The sequence below is a fragment of the Hemitrygon akajei genome, chromosome 12, assembly GCF_048418815.1.
Source record: "Hemitrygon akajei chromosome 12, sHemAka1.3, whole genome shotgun sequence".
Lineage (NCBI taxonomy): Eukaryota > Metazoa > Chordata > Chondrichthyes > Myliobatiformes > Dasyatidae > Hemitrygon > Hemitrygon akajei.
In genome coordinates, this window is record NC_133135.1 from 86,575,615 (window position 1) to 86,593,666 (window position 18,052).

General features: G+C 42.5%; 1 protein-coding gene across 1 annotated transcript in view; it reads left to right on the plus strand.

The window, feature by feature from the left end:
- The window catches only part of astn1 (astrotactin 1), a 2,716,024-nt gene that overhangs the window by 1,774,101 nt on the left and 923,871 nt on the right, over positions 1–18,052 (plus strand). Inside the window, exon 12 of the mRNA XM_073063618.1 lies at positions 8,692–8,858. Within this exon, the coding sequence (XP_072919719.1) occupies positions 8,692–8,858 (167 nt within the window). The remainder of the gene's footprint in view (positions 1–8,691; positions 8,859–18,052) is intronic.

An 18,052-nucleotide genomic window follows, 5' to 3' on the forward strand; every position in this document is an offset into this window, starting at 1 on the left:
GTGTTTTGGGAATACTTTGCCTTTGTGCTTCATGTTTTATCCTTTGTGTTTGACATTTTAGGTTTTGGAAATGTGTTTTAGAAATGGTTTGTAATTGGGAAATGTTTCAAATAGAAATATTCTGTCAGCTCTAATTGTGTTTGTAGATTTAAACATGTATCACTAAATAAATGAACTGTGTTTTAGCTACTTTTGTTCACTGGAAGTCTCTTTGGTAATGAGCGGGAGACCCTCACTGCTTGAATAGTGGGTATTTACAGCTAACTTCGCCATGGAGTATAAACAGGAAAGTAGTCTTTGAAGATTGGGGAGTTATATCCAAACAGGTTTAAAGCCTTCATTACAGTTTATAACCTCTCTGTAAGCAAGCCAAATACCATCACAGCAGATGTCGGGGCCAGTAAAGGTAGGAGCAAGTAATAGATATGATGGGGCAGTTAGTTTGAAGTGTATGGAGTATTAAGGGTAAAAGTGATGAATTAGAGCATGTATCAGTTCACAGAAATATGATGTTGTGACTATTACAGATACATTGAGAGATGAACAGGAATGAGTGTAAATCCCTCTCACTGGGCTCTCATGGAAGCTTGGCTCAGTGTCAGCATCGCTGACAGCCACAGGACTCACCAGTGGGAAAGCCACCTTTCATGAACAATAGGCATCTAGGGTCAGTGTGATTTGAGATTCAACCCAACAGGAACATTATGGTGTTACGATCAAAGAATCCTCAATGTGAGCAAATGCTGCATAAATACTGTCCATACACAACTGTTGGTCGGCAAGAAATAATAAATTATACACTGCATACAGTTATAAAGAAAGTATATTTGCACATTTCAGCTTTATTGAACAGTTAGTACGAAAAAGAAAAGGGGGAAAAAATAAAAGGGCCGGTTACAATAAACTGGTCAACTGTTCATCGTTGGAGCTCATCTTGACGTTGTCTTTTACTTGCACTCCAGATCCAAGGTCTGCGTGAAAGAACACACCACATTACGAACATCGCTCAGAATCCATCTCTCTAGAGTATTGGCCCTTCCTCTTTGGTGCTATTCATCTGCACAAGGCTCCTTCCCATGGCATCCTCAGCCTTCTTCCTTCCTGTCCTCTCCGCAGCTTCCACCAAAAAGACTCCGAACCCCCCACCCTAGTGTCTGCCACAAAACTCCCTCTGCCTGGCTTTCTCTGGAACTTTCTCCCACTTCCACCATCCTGATCGGCTGACACAACATTCCTAAATTGAACATTACAGCCCCTTATCTTTACCTGAAACTCAAGCATGCTATCAGCAAGACACACTGCTTCTACAGAAAGCTACTAAGTGAAATACCCTACAGCATTAGCAGCAAAAATCTTAACCAGGACAGTATAGGTGCTTAATGTTCCAGGGTTTAGATGTTTTAGAAAAGAGAGGAAGGTAAAAGAGATGTGGGAGCTGGAGTTGCACTAATAATTGGGGACAATATCATAAATGGGTGTGCTAGTAAGTTTGTAGATGATACAAAGACTGACAAGTGTTGTGGATAGGACATGACTGTTAAAGAATAGAGTAGCATTTTGATCAGTTGTAGATATGGATGGAGAAATGGCAGATGGAGTTTAACCTGAACATCTGCCAAGTATTACACCTTGGTACATAGAACACTACAGCCCAGTACAGGCCCTTCAGCCCTGTGTTGTGCCAACCCATATAATCCTTTAAAAAAAAGTACTAAACCCACACTACCCCATAACCCTTCATTTTTCTTTCATCCATGTGCCTGTCCAAGAGGTTCTTAAATACCCCTAATATTTTAGCCTCTACCACCATCCCTGGCAAGTCATTCCAGGTGCTCACAACTCTTTGTGTTAATTAAAAAAAACACTTACCCCTGATGTTTCCCCTAAACTTTCCTCCATTAATTTTATACATATGCCCTCTAGTGTTTGCTATTGGTGCCCTGGGAAACAGGTACTGGCTATCCACCCTATCTATGCCTCTCAATCTTGTAGACCTCTATCAAGTCCCCTCTCATTCTTCTACACTCCAAAGAGAAAAGTCCCAGCTCTGCTAACCTTGCTTCATATGACTTGTTCTCCAAACCAGACAACATCCTGGTAAATCTCCTCTGCACCCTCGCCATAGCTTCCACATTCTTCCTATAATGAGGTGACAAGAATTGAACACAATACTCCAAGCACGGTCTCACCAGAGATTTGTAGAGTTGCAACATGACAACAGGTCAAATGTAAAGTGGAAACAGTACATTGTAAATGGCAAAACCCTTAACAGTGTTGAAGAGCAGAGGGACCTTGGGGTCCCAGTTCATAACTCTTTGGAAGTGGCTATACATATGGTTAAGTATATGGCATGCTTGCCTTTATTAGTTGAGGTACTGAATTTGAATGTCTTGAAGTTATGTTGTAGCTTTATGAAACTCTAGTTAGGTCACATCTCGAGTGTTGTGCGCATTTCTAGTCACTCTACTATAGGAAGGATAGTAGAGAGGGTGCAGAGAAGATTGGAGAGGTGTCAGAAGAGATTTAGCGGGATGCTACCTGGATTAGACAGCATGTACTGTCATCAGAGGCTGGACAAACTAGGGTTGCTGGCTCAAAGCAGCAGAGACTGAGTGGAGATCTGATAGAGGCATGAGATGCATAGACAATAGACAGTAGGTGCAGGAGTAGGCCATTTGGCCTTTCTAGCCAGCACCACCATTCACTGTGATCATGGCTGATCATACACAATCAGTACCCTGTTCCTGCCCTCTCCCCATATCCCTTGACCCCACTATCTACAAGAGCTCTATCTAACTCTCTTGAATGCATCCCGAGACTTGGCCTCCACTGCCTTCTGGGGCAGAGCATTCCACATATCCCCCACTCTCTGGGTGAAAAAGTTTTTCTGCATCGGTTCTAAATGGGCTACCCCTTATTCTTAAACTGTGGCCTCTAGTTCTGGACTCACCCATCAGCGGGAACATGCTTCTTGCCTCCAATGTGTCCAATCCCTTAATAATCTTATATGTTTCAATCAGAACCCCTCTCATCCTTCTAAATTCCAGTGTATAGAAGCCCAGTCGCTCCAATCTTTCAACATATGACAGTCCTGCCATTCCGGGAATTAACCTTATGAACCTACGCTGCACTCCCTCAATAGCAAGAATGTCCTTCCTCAAATTTGGAGACCAAAACTGCACACAATACTCCAGGTGTGGTCTCACCAGGGCCCTGTACGGCTGCAGAAGGACCTCTTTACTCCTATACTTAATTCCTCTTATTATAAAAGCCAGCATGCCATTAGCTTTCTTCACTGCCTGCTGTACCTGCATGCTTGCTTTCATTGACTGATGTACAAGAACACTTAGATCTCGTTGTACTTCCTTTTCCTAACTTGACTCCATTTAGATAGCAATCTGCCTTCCTGTTCTTGCCACCAAAGTGGATAACCTCACATTTATCCACATTAAACCGCATCTGCCATACATTTGCCCACTCACCCAACCTGTCCAAGTCACCCTGCATTCTCATAACATCCTCCTGACATTTCACACTGCCACCCAGCTTTGTGTCATCAGCAAATTTGCTAATGTTACTTTTAATCCCTTCATCTAAATCATTAATGTATATTGTAAACAGCTGCGGTCCCAGCACCGAACCTTGCGGTACCCCACTGGTCACAGCCTGCCATTCTGAAAGGGACCTGTTAATCACTACTCTGTTTCCTGTCAGCCAGCCAATTTTCAATCCATGTCAGTACTCTGCCCCCAATACCATGTGCCCTAATTTTGCCCACTAATCTCCTATGTGGGACTTTATCAAAAGCTTTCTGGAAGTCCAGGTACACTACATCCACTGGCTCTCCCTTGCCAATTTCCATAGTTACATCCTCAAAAAACTCCAGAAGATTAGTCAAGCATGATTTTCCCTTCATAAATCCATGCTGACTCGGACTGATCCTTCTGCTTTCCAAATGTGTCATAATTTCCTCTTTTATAATTGACTCCAGCAACTTCCCCACCACTGACGTCAGGCTAACCAGTCTATAATTCCCTGTTTTCTCTCTCCCTCCTTTCTCGAAAAGTGGGACAATATTAGTCACCCTCCAATCAGCTGGAACTGTTCCTGAATCTATAGAACATTGGAAAATGATTACCAATACATCCACGATTTCTAGAGCTACCTCTTTAAGTACCCTGGGATGCAGACCATCAGGTCCCGGGGACTTATCAGCCTTCAGACTCAGTCTATCCAACACCGTTTCTTGCCTAATACAAATTTCCTTCAGTTCATTCCTTACCCTAGTTCCTTTGGCCACTATTACATCTGGGAGATTGTTTGTGTCTTCCCTAGTGAAGACAGATCCAAAGTACCTGTTCAACTCATCTGCCATTTCCTTGTTCCCCATAATAAATTCACCCGTTTCTGTCTTCAATGGCCCAATTTTGGTCTTAACTATTTTTTTGCAATTCACATACATAAAGCTTTTACTATCCTCCTTTATATTCTTGGCTAGTTTACCTTCGTACTTCATTTTTTCTTGGCGTATTGCCTTTTTTGTTATCTTCTGTTGCTCTTTAAAAGCTTCCCGGTCCTCCAGTTTCCTGCTCATCTTTGCCATGTTATACTTCTCTTTTATTTTTATATTGCCCTTTACTTCCCTCGTTAGCCACGGCCACCCCTTACTCCCCTTAGGATATTTCTTCCTCTTTGGAATGAACCAATCCTGCACCTTCTGCATTATTCCCAGAAATACCTGCCATTTTTGTTCCACCGTCTTCCCTGCTAGGGTATTGTTCCATTGAACTTTGGCCAGCTCCTCCCTCATAGCTCCATAGTTCCCTTTGTTCAACTGTAGTACTGACACATCCAATTTTCCCTTCTTCTCAAATTATAGGTTAAAACATATCATATTATGGTCACTATCTCCTAATGGTTCCTTTACCTCGAGGTCCCTGATCAAATCTGGTTCATTGCACAACACTAAATCTAGAATTGCCTTCTCCCTGGTAGGCTCCAGTACAAGCTGTTCTAAGGATCCATCTCAGAGGCACTCCACAAACTCCCTTTCTTGGGGTCCAGTACCATTCTGATTCTCCCAGTCTACCTGCATGTTGAAATCCCCCATGACAACTGTATCATTACCTTTGCAACATGCCAATTTTAACTCTTCATTCAACTTACACCCTACATCCAGACTGCTGTTTGGGGGCCTGTAGATAACTCCCATTAGGGTCTTTCTACCCTTAGAATTTCTCAGTTCTATCCATACTGGCTCTACATCCCCTGTTTCTATGTCCCCCCTCGCAAGGGACTGAATATCATTCCTCACCAACAGAGCCACCCCACCCCCTCTGCCAGTCAGTCTGTCCTCTCGTTAAGATGTATAGCCTTGAATATTCATTTCCCAGGCCCCGACGGCTTGAAGCCATGTCTCAGTTATTCCCACAACATCGTACTTGCCAATTTCCAACTGAACCTCAAGCTCATCTACTTTATTCCTTAAACTTCATGCATTCACATATAGTACTTTTAATTCGGTACTCCCCTCACCTTTCATATCAATTCCTATTTCACTTGGCCATACTGTATGATCTCTTCTTGAGCTTTCTACTCCATTGATTCTGTTGTCCTTTTTAACTTTTATTTTCACTTTCCCTTTAACACCATCCTTATATTTCCAGTTCATCCCCTCGACCCCCCACTACTTACCGTAGATTAAACACATCCATGTTGCAGTGACAAACCTGTCTGCCAGAATGCTGGTCTCCCACCTATTAAGGTACAACCCATCCCTTTTGTACAATTCATCCCTACTCCAAAACAGATCCCAGTGGTGCAAGAATGTAAATCCTTGCTTCCTGTACCATTTCCTCAGCCACACATTCAGATCCATTATCTCCCTGTTCCTGCCCTCTCCAGCACAAGGAACTGGAAGCAAACCAGAGATAACCACCCTGGAAGTCCTGCTTTTCAGCCTTCTTCCGAGTTCTCTGAAGTCCCGCTGCAGAATGTTCTTCCGATGTCATTTGTGCTGACATGCACTACCACTTCCGGCTGTTCACCTTCACCCTTGAGGATTCCCTGCAATCGGTCCATGATGTCCTGGATCCTAGCACCAGGGAGGCAACACACCATCCTTAAATCTCACCTGTTGCCACAGAAACTCCTTTCCATACCTCTTACTATGGAGTCCCTACTACCACAGCTCTTCCTGATGTCTGACTCCTCGGCTCTGCTTCTGCACCAATTTTCGGCTCACAGACCTGTCCGCCTCTCAGACTGGTAGTATCTTCTGTCCTGACAGCTTCCAAGAGGGTGAACCTGTTTACAAGAGGTACATCCCCTGGGGTCTCCTGTACTTCAAGCATCCTTTCCTTACTCATTATCACCCCCTTTCTCTCTTCCACTATCCTCAGTGTAACAATCTCACTATAGGTCCTGTCCAGAAAACCCTCATTTTCACAGATAAACCAGAGGTCATCCAGTTCTTTCTTCAGTGCTGCAACTTGCTCCTGCAGAAGCTGAATCTGGACACACTTTCCACAGCTGTAGCAGCCAGGGGCACCATCAGTGTCCCTGACCTCCCACATCATGCACATAGGACACTGAATCAGCTTAGCAGTCACATCTTCACCCTCTGCAATTGTGCCTGGCACAGTCTCCTTACCAAAGACTAACACTTTTCACACCAGACACTTCCCAACAAGCTGCTCTGCTAGAGCTCTCCCTCTTTTTATTTGCTTGAGCTTTGCAGGCTGCAAGGTCATCTGACCTCGATTGCCCAATCAGCTGTTTTCTGCTGAGTCTGAGCTAGTCAAATCTTGATTGACAATCAACTGCTAATCAATTCTTGATTGCACTATCCAACTGCCAAAACTGCCAGAATCTCTCGAGCCAAAGACTAGCACTTTTCACACCAGGCACTTCCCTTGACCAGAGGGAATAGATAGAGTTAACAGATAGTATATTTTTCCCAGGGCTGAAATGTCTAACAGCAGAGTGGCATGCATTTCAGGTGAGAGGGAATAATTTCAAGGACATTTGAAGAGCAACACACACAAAATGCTGGAGGGACTCAGCAGGTCAGACAGAATCTGCGAACAAATGGACGAACAGTTGATGTTTCAGGATAAGTGACACAGATATGAGCAGCAAGGTTTTTTACATGGAGAATGAATGTTCGGTGACTGTAATGCACTACCTGGGGTAGGGGTAAATGCTTATAATTAGGGACTTTTAAAAGACATTTAGATGGGCTCACAAATTTGAGAAAAATGGAAGGATATGGACCTTTGTAAGGCAAAAGGGATTGGTTTAGTTGACCATTTGATTTCTGGTATAATTGGTGGGGCATGGCATTGTGGACCAAAGGACCTGTTCCTGTGCTGTACTGTTCTATGTCGCAGGAATATTTTTGTTGGTTCTGGCCAACTTTTGAAACATTTCTTGCTAGTGGAAACCACAGGGAGAATTAAAGAATAAAATTTGAAATATATTTCAAATCAAGGTGAAATATTTGCAAGTTGCTGGAGGAACTCATTGGGCCATGCAGTATTTAAGGAGGCACAGGGATTGTTGATGTTTCAGACTGAGAATCTGCATTGGGACTGAAGGTTATGTGATCGTTTCCTGAAGCACAGCAGCACTCAATGTGAGTGGCAGCCTGGCAAGGTGATGGAGAGGAATGCACTTTTATGATTAAACTTTCACCTATAAGTGGACATGACATCTGGGAACCTGAGCAGATCATTCAGCTACTTAAGCACCTTCAATTATTCAGTTTGATTGCGACTGGTTTGCACCTTGATTCTTTTTTTAACTGGAAAGGCAGGTGTAACTCCGTCTGGAATAATAAAGGCTGCTGGCTGATACAGAGCAGGATATGCATGTCAGTGGGGTGGAAAAAATGACACAAAGCCAAAAAGGTCAGATGTTGTCAGAAAAGTGTACATGACACTATTGCATTCTATTGCATTGGCTGTAAGTTCCAGCCAAAGGTTAACAATGGACTGTGAGGCATAAAAAGTGCACTTGATAATGAATTTCAATGATTAATGAGAAAGCTAACACTTTGAGCAACATATAGGAGTGGATTAAAGAACCCAGAACCTGGAAGGTATGGTGGAAAATCATTCAAACTTACAATGGAGACTTAATGAGCAGAATGGCAAAATTCTGCTCCTCTGTCTTATAGTCCCATAAACTTTAGATCTGAAGCTACAAACTTAAAATGTAGACACTTCATAAGTTTACATCCTTGTTTTACTTTGTAACTGTGACTCCAATGTCACTAGAGCCTCTGGTTAATTGGTAGGAAGCATATACTCATACAAGATAAATAATACTTCAGCAATCATAGCCTTCAGTTAGATTCTAAATTTACTGCTGTATATCCTTTACATTTGATTACCACCTGGAGTTTTTACTGAGTATACTTATTCAAAATTTATAAACAGATGTAACAAAGTTTAAAAACAACAAACAATAAAAATAACTAAGCAAATCTATTGAATAAAGTACCAAGGAGGGTAAAGGATAATTGGGTGATTTGTTCTTATACGCAAAAGAGTAATGTGCTACTCAAGCTGGTAGTCACTTGACTGTAATGGGCAGATCTTTCATTCCAATCATTTTAGTGTTATACTCAGATAGCATGCTATCTTTTGTTCAATCTGTAATGATTTTGCCCATTCTTTTTTCCCGCAGTGCCCTTTGGGACTCAGCCCAATGAAGGATGGCTCTGGCTGTTATGACAGGCACATTGGCATTGATTGTTCAGATGGAATGAATGGAGGTTGTGAGCAACTGTGTCTGCAGCAGACTGTGCCTCTTCCAGATAACCCCTCGTTCTACAACATTGTGATGTTTTGCGGGTGAGTCTCCTATGTTCACTCACTGATTAATTACATCTCAGAAATAAACATTTTGAAATCCTGAGTAGAGCCGGTAACAAAAGACAATAAATCTTAAATATTTCATATTACCAGAAGGCATCATAATTCTGAGTTCACTTTCTGTATTTGAAAACCTGCTGAACTGCTTTCAAGAGGGCCTTCCATGAAGGTGAGTACTCACAAGGCATCAAGGCCCTGATGGCGTACAGGTGGGGCACAGAAAACCTGTGCCAACCAACAGGCAGGAGTGTTCAAGGACATTTTTAATTTCTCACCACTGTAGCCAAGCTTTCCCACCTGCTTCAAAAGGATGAAACTCAGACCAGTGCCCAAGAAAAGCAGGGTGAGCTGCCTCAACACTATCAGCCACATGCACTTCCATTTACTGTGATGACAGCATCTATGGGAAAGAGTAGAGTCGATGGTTTGGACTGAGACCCTTCAATAGGACTGGAGAAAAAAAGATGAGGAGTAGAGTTAAAAGGTAAGAGGAGAAGAAGGAGAGGAGAGGGTGATAGGTGAAACCGGGAGGGAGAGGGATGAAGTAAATAGCAGAGAAGTTGATTGGTGAAAGAGATACAGGGCTGGAAAAGAGGGAATCTAATAGGAGAGGACAGAAGGCCATGGAAGAAAACTGCTGACAGGACATCAACCGCCTCAACTTTAACACTCCTCTCTCCAATATCAACCTCACTCCCTCCGCACTAATCCTAACCTCACCATTAAACCCGCAGGTAAGGGGGATGCTGTGGTAGTCTGGTGTACTGACCTCTACTTTGCTGAGGCCCAGTGACAACTCTCTGACATCTCCTCATATTTACCCCTCGAATAAGACCCCACTATGGAGCACCATCACTGACAGTAGTAGCTCTGGGGAACTCCCATCCACTGCCACCAACCTCATAGTTCCTGCACCCCACACCTCCCGTTTCTACCTCCTACTCAAGATCCACAAACAGACTTGTCCAAGTAGACCTATTATCTCAGCTTATTCCTGCCCCACTGAACTCACATCTGCATTCCTCAACTCGGTTTTATCCCCCCAGTTCAGCCCCTTCCTACCTACATCTGTGACACTTCATATGCTCTGGATCTTTTCAGTGATTTCAATTTCCCTGGCCCCATAATCTTACTTTCACTATGGATGTCCAGTCCCTAGGCTGCTCCACCTCCCACCGGGAAGGCCTCAAAGCTCTCCATTTCTTTCTGGACACCAGAACCAACCAGTTCCCCTCTACTGCCACTCACCTCTGCCTAGCAGATCTTGTCCTCACTCTTAATAATTTCTCCATTGGCTCCTCCCACTTCCTTCAAACAAATGTCTAGCCATGGGCACTCACGTGGGTCCCAGCTGTGCCTGCCTTTTTGTTGGCTGCGTGGAACAGTCTATGTTCCAAGCCTACATTGGCAGCCATCCTCCGCTTTTCCTATGCTGTATCGACAACTGCATTGTTGCTGCTTCCTGCACCCACCAGAACTCGTTGACTTCATCCACTTTGCCTCCAACTTCTACCCTGCCCTCAAATTTACCTGATCTATTTCTGACACCTCCCTCCCCTTTGTTCTCTCTCTCTTCCTCTGGAGACAGCTTATCTACTGATATCTGTTATAGACTCACAGACTCTCACAGCTACCCAGACTATACCTCTACCCATCCTGTTACTTGTGCAAGTGCCTTCTCTTCCCTTCTCTCAATTCCTCCATCTCAGCAGCATCTGCACTCAGGATGAAGATTTTCATTCTAGAATGAAGTCCTCCTTCAAAGAAAGGGACTTCCCTTCCTCCACTATCAATGCCGCACACAACCGCATCTCTCCTATTTTACGTATATCTGCTCTCATCCAATCCTCCCACCACCCAACCAGGTTTAGGGTTCCTCTTGGCCTCATCTACCACCCCACCAGCCTTCGTGTCCAGCACATATTTCTCCGCAATTTCCACCATCTCCAACTGGATCCCACCATCAAGCACATCCTTCCCTTCTCTCCACTTTCTGCTTTCCGCAGGGACCGCTCCCTTGACCATTCAACCCTCCCCACTGATCTCCCTCCAAGCACCTATCCTTGCAAATGGAACAATTGCTACACCTCCTTGCTCAGTACCATTCAACACCCCAAATAGTCCTTCCAGTTGAGTCAACACTTCACCTGTCAGCCTGTTGGGGTCATATACTGTGCCTGGTGCTCCTGGTGTGGCCTCCTGTATATCAGTGAGAACCAACGTAGATTGGGGGACTGCTTTGCCGAGCACCTATGCTCCGTCTGTCAGAAAAAGTGGGATCTCCCAGTGACCACCCATTTTAATTCCACTTCCCATTCCCATTCTGATATGTTTATCCATGGCTTTCTCTACTGTCACACTTAGGATGGAAGAACAGCACCTTGCATTCCATCTGTGGAGCCTCCAACCTCATGGCATTAACATTGATTTCTCAAAATTCCGGTATGCCCCCCTCCACTTTACCATTCCCCATCCCTTTTTCCCTCTCTCATCTTATCTCCTTGCCTGCCCATTGCCTCCCTTTGGTGCTCCTCCCCCTTTTCTTTCTTTCATGGCCTTCTGTCCTCTCCTATTAGATCCCCCCTGCTCCAGCTTAGGATTTCTTTCACCAATCAACTTCCCAGCTGTTTACTTCAGCCCTTTTCCTCAATTTCACCTATCATCTTGTGTTTTTCCCTCCCCCCCCCCCCCCCCCCCACCTTTCAACTCTACTCCTCATCTTTTTTTTCTCCAGTCCTGCTGATGGGTCTTGGCTCGAAACATCAATGATACTCTTTTCCATAGCGCTGCCTGGTCTGCTGAATTACTCCAGCATTGTGTATGTTGCTTGGAATTTTCAGCATCTGCAGATATTCTCTTGTATTTACTGTGATGAAGTTCTCTGAGAGGTTGATCATGGCCAGAAAAAACTGCGTAAGCAAGGACCTAGACCCATTGCAATTTGCCTATTGCCAGAATAGTTCTACAGTGGATTCAATCTCACTAGCTTGTCATGACTTTCGATCACCTGGGCTCATCATTCAACCTCAATACTAATCAACAAGCTCCAAAACTTGGACTCCTGTACCTCCTTCAGCAACTGAATCCTTGACGTCCTCATTGGATCAGTGCAGATCGGAAATACATCTCCTTGCTTACAATTAACGCCAGCACACCTCAAGGATGCATACTTGGTACACTGCTTGACTCTCTCTACACCAGTGGTTCCCAACGTGGGGCGTATGCCCCACAGGGGGGTAATTTGATTTTTAAGGGGGGCAATTCGAGAATGAGTTATTAACAGTGAATTTTTTCTAGTAAGTCTGTGTGAGTATGAGTGTGTGTGCGAGTTAATACATATGTGTATATACAGTATGCATACATAAAAATACTTGTGTGTATGTACATGTGTAATTGCGTATGTACTGTATATATAGTGTATCACCATCATTACAACCATCAAATGGCTTTCATAATTAACTTAATGAATTGACTGATGTAGGAAGGAACGAATGAACAAGTCTAAACGCGTAAGAAACTCGTACGAGGTCACGCCAATGCTGCTTTTTGCAGTAGCTTTTGGTTCTTGGTGGTGTGAAGGTGTGTACATTGCGTCATCTCTTTTAAACGGTGTATCTGTCTTTGTATGCTGTAGAAACGAATCGGCATTGTTTTATTTATTATTATAATTATTATTTTAATATCACTTTATGTTCTTTTTTTTTTACAATTTCTTAGTAATTTCTTCCTCAGAACTTTAACAGTCCTTTGGTTCTTTTATTTTTCTCTTTCATGAATGCCATGTTCTTTGGAAGCTTGTTTAAACCAAGTTAATGATCTTTTAGGCTTCCTCCAGGTGAATAGGAGTTCACTTTTTGAATAATAAGAATTATATATCACCACAGGGGGCATCAGGATTTTAGAGGTGATTAGGTGGGGCATGGCCAAAAAACGGTTGGGATCCACTGATCTACACCCATAATTGTGATGCTAGGAACAGCTCAAATGCCATCTAAAATTTGCAGGTGACACAATTATTGGTCAAATTTCAGATGGTGAGGAGGCAGGGCACAGGAGAGAAATAGATCAGCTGGGTTAGTGGTGTCATAACAACAACTGTGTGTTCAACGTCAGTAAGACTGAGGAATTTATTGTTGACCTGGAAGGGGAAGTTGAGGGAAGACTCCAGTCCTCATACAGGGATCAGAAGTGGAAAGGGTGAACAGTTTCAAGTTCCTGCGTGTCAACATCTCTGAAGATCTATCCTGGGACCAACATATTGTTGCAATTACAAAACTCTCACTAACTTCTGCAGTTGTACTGTGGAGAGCATTCTAACTGGTTGCATTACCATCTGTTATGGAGTGGTGACTGCAGAGGATCAGGAAAAGCTGCAGAAAATTGTAAGCTCAGCCAGCTCCATCATGGGCACTAACCTCCCTAGTATCGAGGATGTCTTCAAACGCAAAACTTCAAAATGACAGCATCCAATGACCTGCATCACCTAGGACATGCCCTCTTCTCATTGTTGCCAATAAGGAGGTGCTACAGGAGCCTAAAGACATGCACTCAACTCAATGAGGAACAGCTTCTTCCCCACCAATATCAAATTTCGGAATGGACAATGAACTCATGAAAACTACCTCAATATATTTTTTTGGTTTTTTTTCCCCTTTTTGCACTATATATTTAATTTATTTTTAATATATTTCTTTAAGTTATTAATGTTTATTACTATGTACTGCAACGCCCTTCTGTTGCAAAACAACAAATTGATGATGTAAGTCAGCGATATTAAATCTGATTCTGAACTCTTAAATATGTTACGCACTGAATTTTAACATTTAAAATGGAACTTGCAACATTAACCCATGAGGTACAAAGTTAATGGAGTGCACACCAGTTTAAAAGGATTGCTTGTCGGGTCTTATTGTCCTTTGTATTTTCACCTTTGAAATGAAAGGGAATTATTATGGAAGGAAATGATATGCAGTCTTTGAAAATAGGGAATTGTCAGTGCTTATCGTACTATACAAATAACTCAAGATTGCAAGTTTAAAGCTCTCATAATTTAAACTTGCAACCTCCGCATGAAAATAAATTAACAAGAAAATAGCTGGAAACGTTTTGCTTCTTTAATGCCCTTCACAAAGGGAATCTGTCAACTATTGGTCATTGGTCTGGATGCAATTCAAAATGTATAGTTCTCTCTAATGCCCCTTTGAATTGGCCAGGCTTGCTGGAATTTAATCAGATCACTTTGTCATGTAATACAAGTGCTCATAGTTTAAACTAGTTTGGCAGGGGATGGAAACCAGAGAACCATCAGAAAATGGAGAAGTAGGAAGATGTCAGGGCCAGTAAAAACAGGCAGGAGCAAAGCAATAGATGCAATGGGATGGATAGCTCAAAGTGCATGTATTTGGCAATATGGATCTGTACATGGAAATATGATGTTGTGGCCATTACAGAGACTTGGTTGAGACAGGGACAGGAATAGTGCTTAATGCTCAGGGGTTTCAATCTTTTTTCTTTCGACAAGACAGAGGGAGGTTAAAGAGGTGGTTGGGGGGTGGATGTTGCACTAATAATTAAGGACAATAGCAGAGCTGCACTCAGAGGAGACATAAATGAGGATTTGTCTACTGTTTCTATATAGATCGAACTCAAAAATAAGAAGGTATCAATCATGCTAATGGGATTGTGATACAGACTCCCAGGAGCCACTGGGACATTGAGGAAGAGATATATTTTGGGGGACTTCAACTTTCCTAATATAAACTGGGACTTACTTTGTGCAGAGGTTTTGCTTGGGCAGAATTTGTTTGGTACGTCCAGGGGGGTTTCTTAGATCAATATGTAGATTGTTCAACAAGAGGAGGGCTGTACAGGACCTGGTTTTGGGCAATGAACCTGGATAGGTGACTGTCATTTCAGTGGGTGAGTAGTTAGGAAACAGCAACCAGAACTCCTTGAGTTTGAAGATGGCCATAGAAAAGGATAAGTATGGACCTTGTGAGAGAATATTAAATTGGAGCAAGCAAAATATGAGAGCATTAGACAGGAACAAGGGTAAGTTATTTGGGAACAGCTGTTTTTGATGTGTGGAAAGTGCTTAAAGATCATCTGTACCGAGTACCGAACAGGTATGTTCCAGTCAGAGGGAAAGTCAAGGATGACAAGGTTAGTGCACCTTGGATGTCGAGAGGTGATGAATCTGGTCAAGAAGGAAGGGTATGCAAAAGTTAACAATCTAGAATCAAACAGAGCTCTTGAAGGTGATACCGAAGCCAGAAAAGGACTCAAAGGAATTAGTTAAGCCTGGAGGGGCTATGAAATTACCTTGGTGAGTAGGATTAAAGAGACATTCTGTACATACAGTGTCTTAAAAAAGTATTCAGTCCCCACAACTATTTTCATATTTTACCGCCTCTTTTCTCAATTTCAAATGTATTAAAGTAGGATTTTTTAACCTAATCTATAAAATATTGTGCATCATATAAATCAAAAGAAAAATTCCAAAGCTTGTCAAAGAAAAGCTTGCTTGCACTTACCCTATCTATATCCCTTTATCAAATCTCCCCTGCATCTTCCAAGTTCCAAGGACTAAACCCTCAACCTATTCAATCTTCCCTTATAACTCAGGTCCTCCAGTATCTGCAACATCACTGTAACTTTTTGTTATACTCTTTCAGCCTTATTTACATTTTTCCTGTAGGAAGATAACCCAGAACGTACACAATACTCTAAATTAGGCCTTACCAATGTTTTATACAACTTCAAGTTAACGTCCAATCTCCTACCGTCAATGCTTTCATTTATGAAGGCCAATGTGCCAAAACTTTCTTTAGGACCCTATCAACCTATGATACCACTTTTAATAAATTATGGACCTGTATTCCTAGATGCCTTTGTTCTACAGCAATCCTCAGTGCTTAAGACCTACCCTGGTTGATCATACCAAAGTGAAATACCTTGCATTCGTCTACATTAAGTGCCATCTGCCATTTTTCAGACAATTTTTCCAGCTGATCAAGATCCTGCTGCAAGCCATAATAGCCTTCTTCACTGCCCACTACACTCCCAATCTTGGTATCACCTACAAATGTGCTGAGCACATTATCATCCAGGCTACTTGTATAGGTAACAAAGAACAATGGACCCAGCACTTCACTGGTCACAGGCTTCAGGTCAGGGAGGCCACCATCTACTACCACTCTCTGGCTTCTCCCACAAAGTGAACGTCTAATCCAATTTACTACTTCATCCTGAATGCCGAGTGGCTGAACCTTTTTGACCAGCCTTCATATTGGGCCCTGTCAAAGGCCCTGTTAAATCCATGTAAACAACATCCACCACCTAGCTTACTTCAACATTCCTGGCGACCTCTTTAAAAATCTCTAAGTTTGTTAAGGCCCGACCTACCATGCAAAAAAACATTCTGACCATCCATTATCCCTGTCTATCCAAATATTCATATATCAAGTACCTTGGAATACTTTCCAGTAACTTTCCCACTGCAGATGTCAAGGTCAATGGCCTATAATTTCCTGACTTATTTTTAGAGTCTTTTTTAAATAGCAGAACAACATTGGCCAATCCTCCAGTCCTCCAGTACCTCACCTGTTATTAAGAATGATTTGAATATCTTTGCTAGGGCTGCGACAATTTTTGCACTTGTCGTGCACACAGTCCGAGGAAACAGCTTGTCAGGCCCTGGGAACTTATCCACCCCAATTTGCCTCACAAACACCTCCTCCTCTGTAATGTATATAGAGTCCATGAAGTTGATGCCACCTTGCCTCACTTCTGAAGACTTTAACTATTTCCAGAGTAAAAACAGTTGCCAAAACTTCATTTACGATTATCCACACCATTTTTTGGCTCCATACATGGATATCCATTCAGATCTTCCAGAGGACCAATTTTGTCCTTTGCAATTCTTTTGCTCTTAACATATCTGTAGAATCCCTTGGGTTTCTCTTTCACCTTGTCTGCTGAGGGAATCTCATGCTTCCTATTAGCCCTCCTGATTTCTTTAAGTGTTTTTCTGCATTTCTTATACTCCATTAGCAGCTCATTTGTTCCTACTTGCCTATACTTGCAATGCACCTCTTATTTTTTCTTAACCAGGGCCTCAATATCTCTTGAAAATCAAGCATCCACAATTGTTACCCTTGCCTTTTACTCTGACATGAACTGTACTCTTAAAGTTTCACTTTTGAAGGCCTCCCACTTAACAAGTCCACCTTTGCCATAAAACAGTCTGTCCCAATCCACACTTGCCAGATCCGTTCTGATACCATCAAAATTGGCCTTCCTCCAGTTTAGAATGTCAACCCATAGACCAGACCTATTTTTTTCCATATTTACTTTGAAATTAATGGAATTATGATCACTAGATGCGAAGTCTTCCCCTACACAGAAAGTTCTGTCACCTGCCCTGTCTCATTTCCTAATAGCAGATCAAATATCACACACTGTCTCATTGGGACTTCTACGTACTGATGAAGGAAACTTCCCTGAATACATTGGACAAACTCTCTCCCATCTAGCCCTTTTACTGTCCTCGTCAATATGTGGAAAGTTAAAATCACCTAGTATAAAAACCTTATATGTCTTGCGATCATCTGTGAGCTCTGTACAAATTTGTTCCTCAAAATCCCTCTGACTGTTGGGTTGTCTGTAATACAGTCCCATTAATGTGGTCATACTTATTCCTCAGTTCAACCCATAATGCCTCACAATATGAGTTTTCCTTCTGGCCTGACTGAGCACTGCTGTGACATTTTCCTTCACTGGTCAATGTGATCCTTTAATCCCTCTCACTTTGTCACATTTAAAACAATGAACCTTGGAATAATGAGTGGCCAGTCCTGCCCCTTCTGCAACCAAGTCTCACTAATGGTTACAATATCCATACGCTGATCTCATCTACCTTTTTTACGATACTTCTTGCAGAGCCTGATGATATTCCCCAGGTTATTGAGAAAGGCAAGAGAAGAGAATTCTGGGACCTTGACCAATACCTTCATTTCCTTTCTAGCCAAAGGCAAGATCCCAGAGGACTAGCAAGTAGCTAATTTTGTTTCATTTTTCAGGAAGGAAACCAGGAATAATCCTGGAAACTATAGAATGGCCCTGGAAACTATAGAATGGTCCTAGAAACTAGAGAATTCTTAGAGATATGTTTT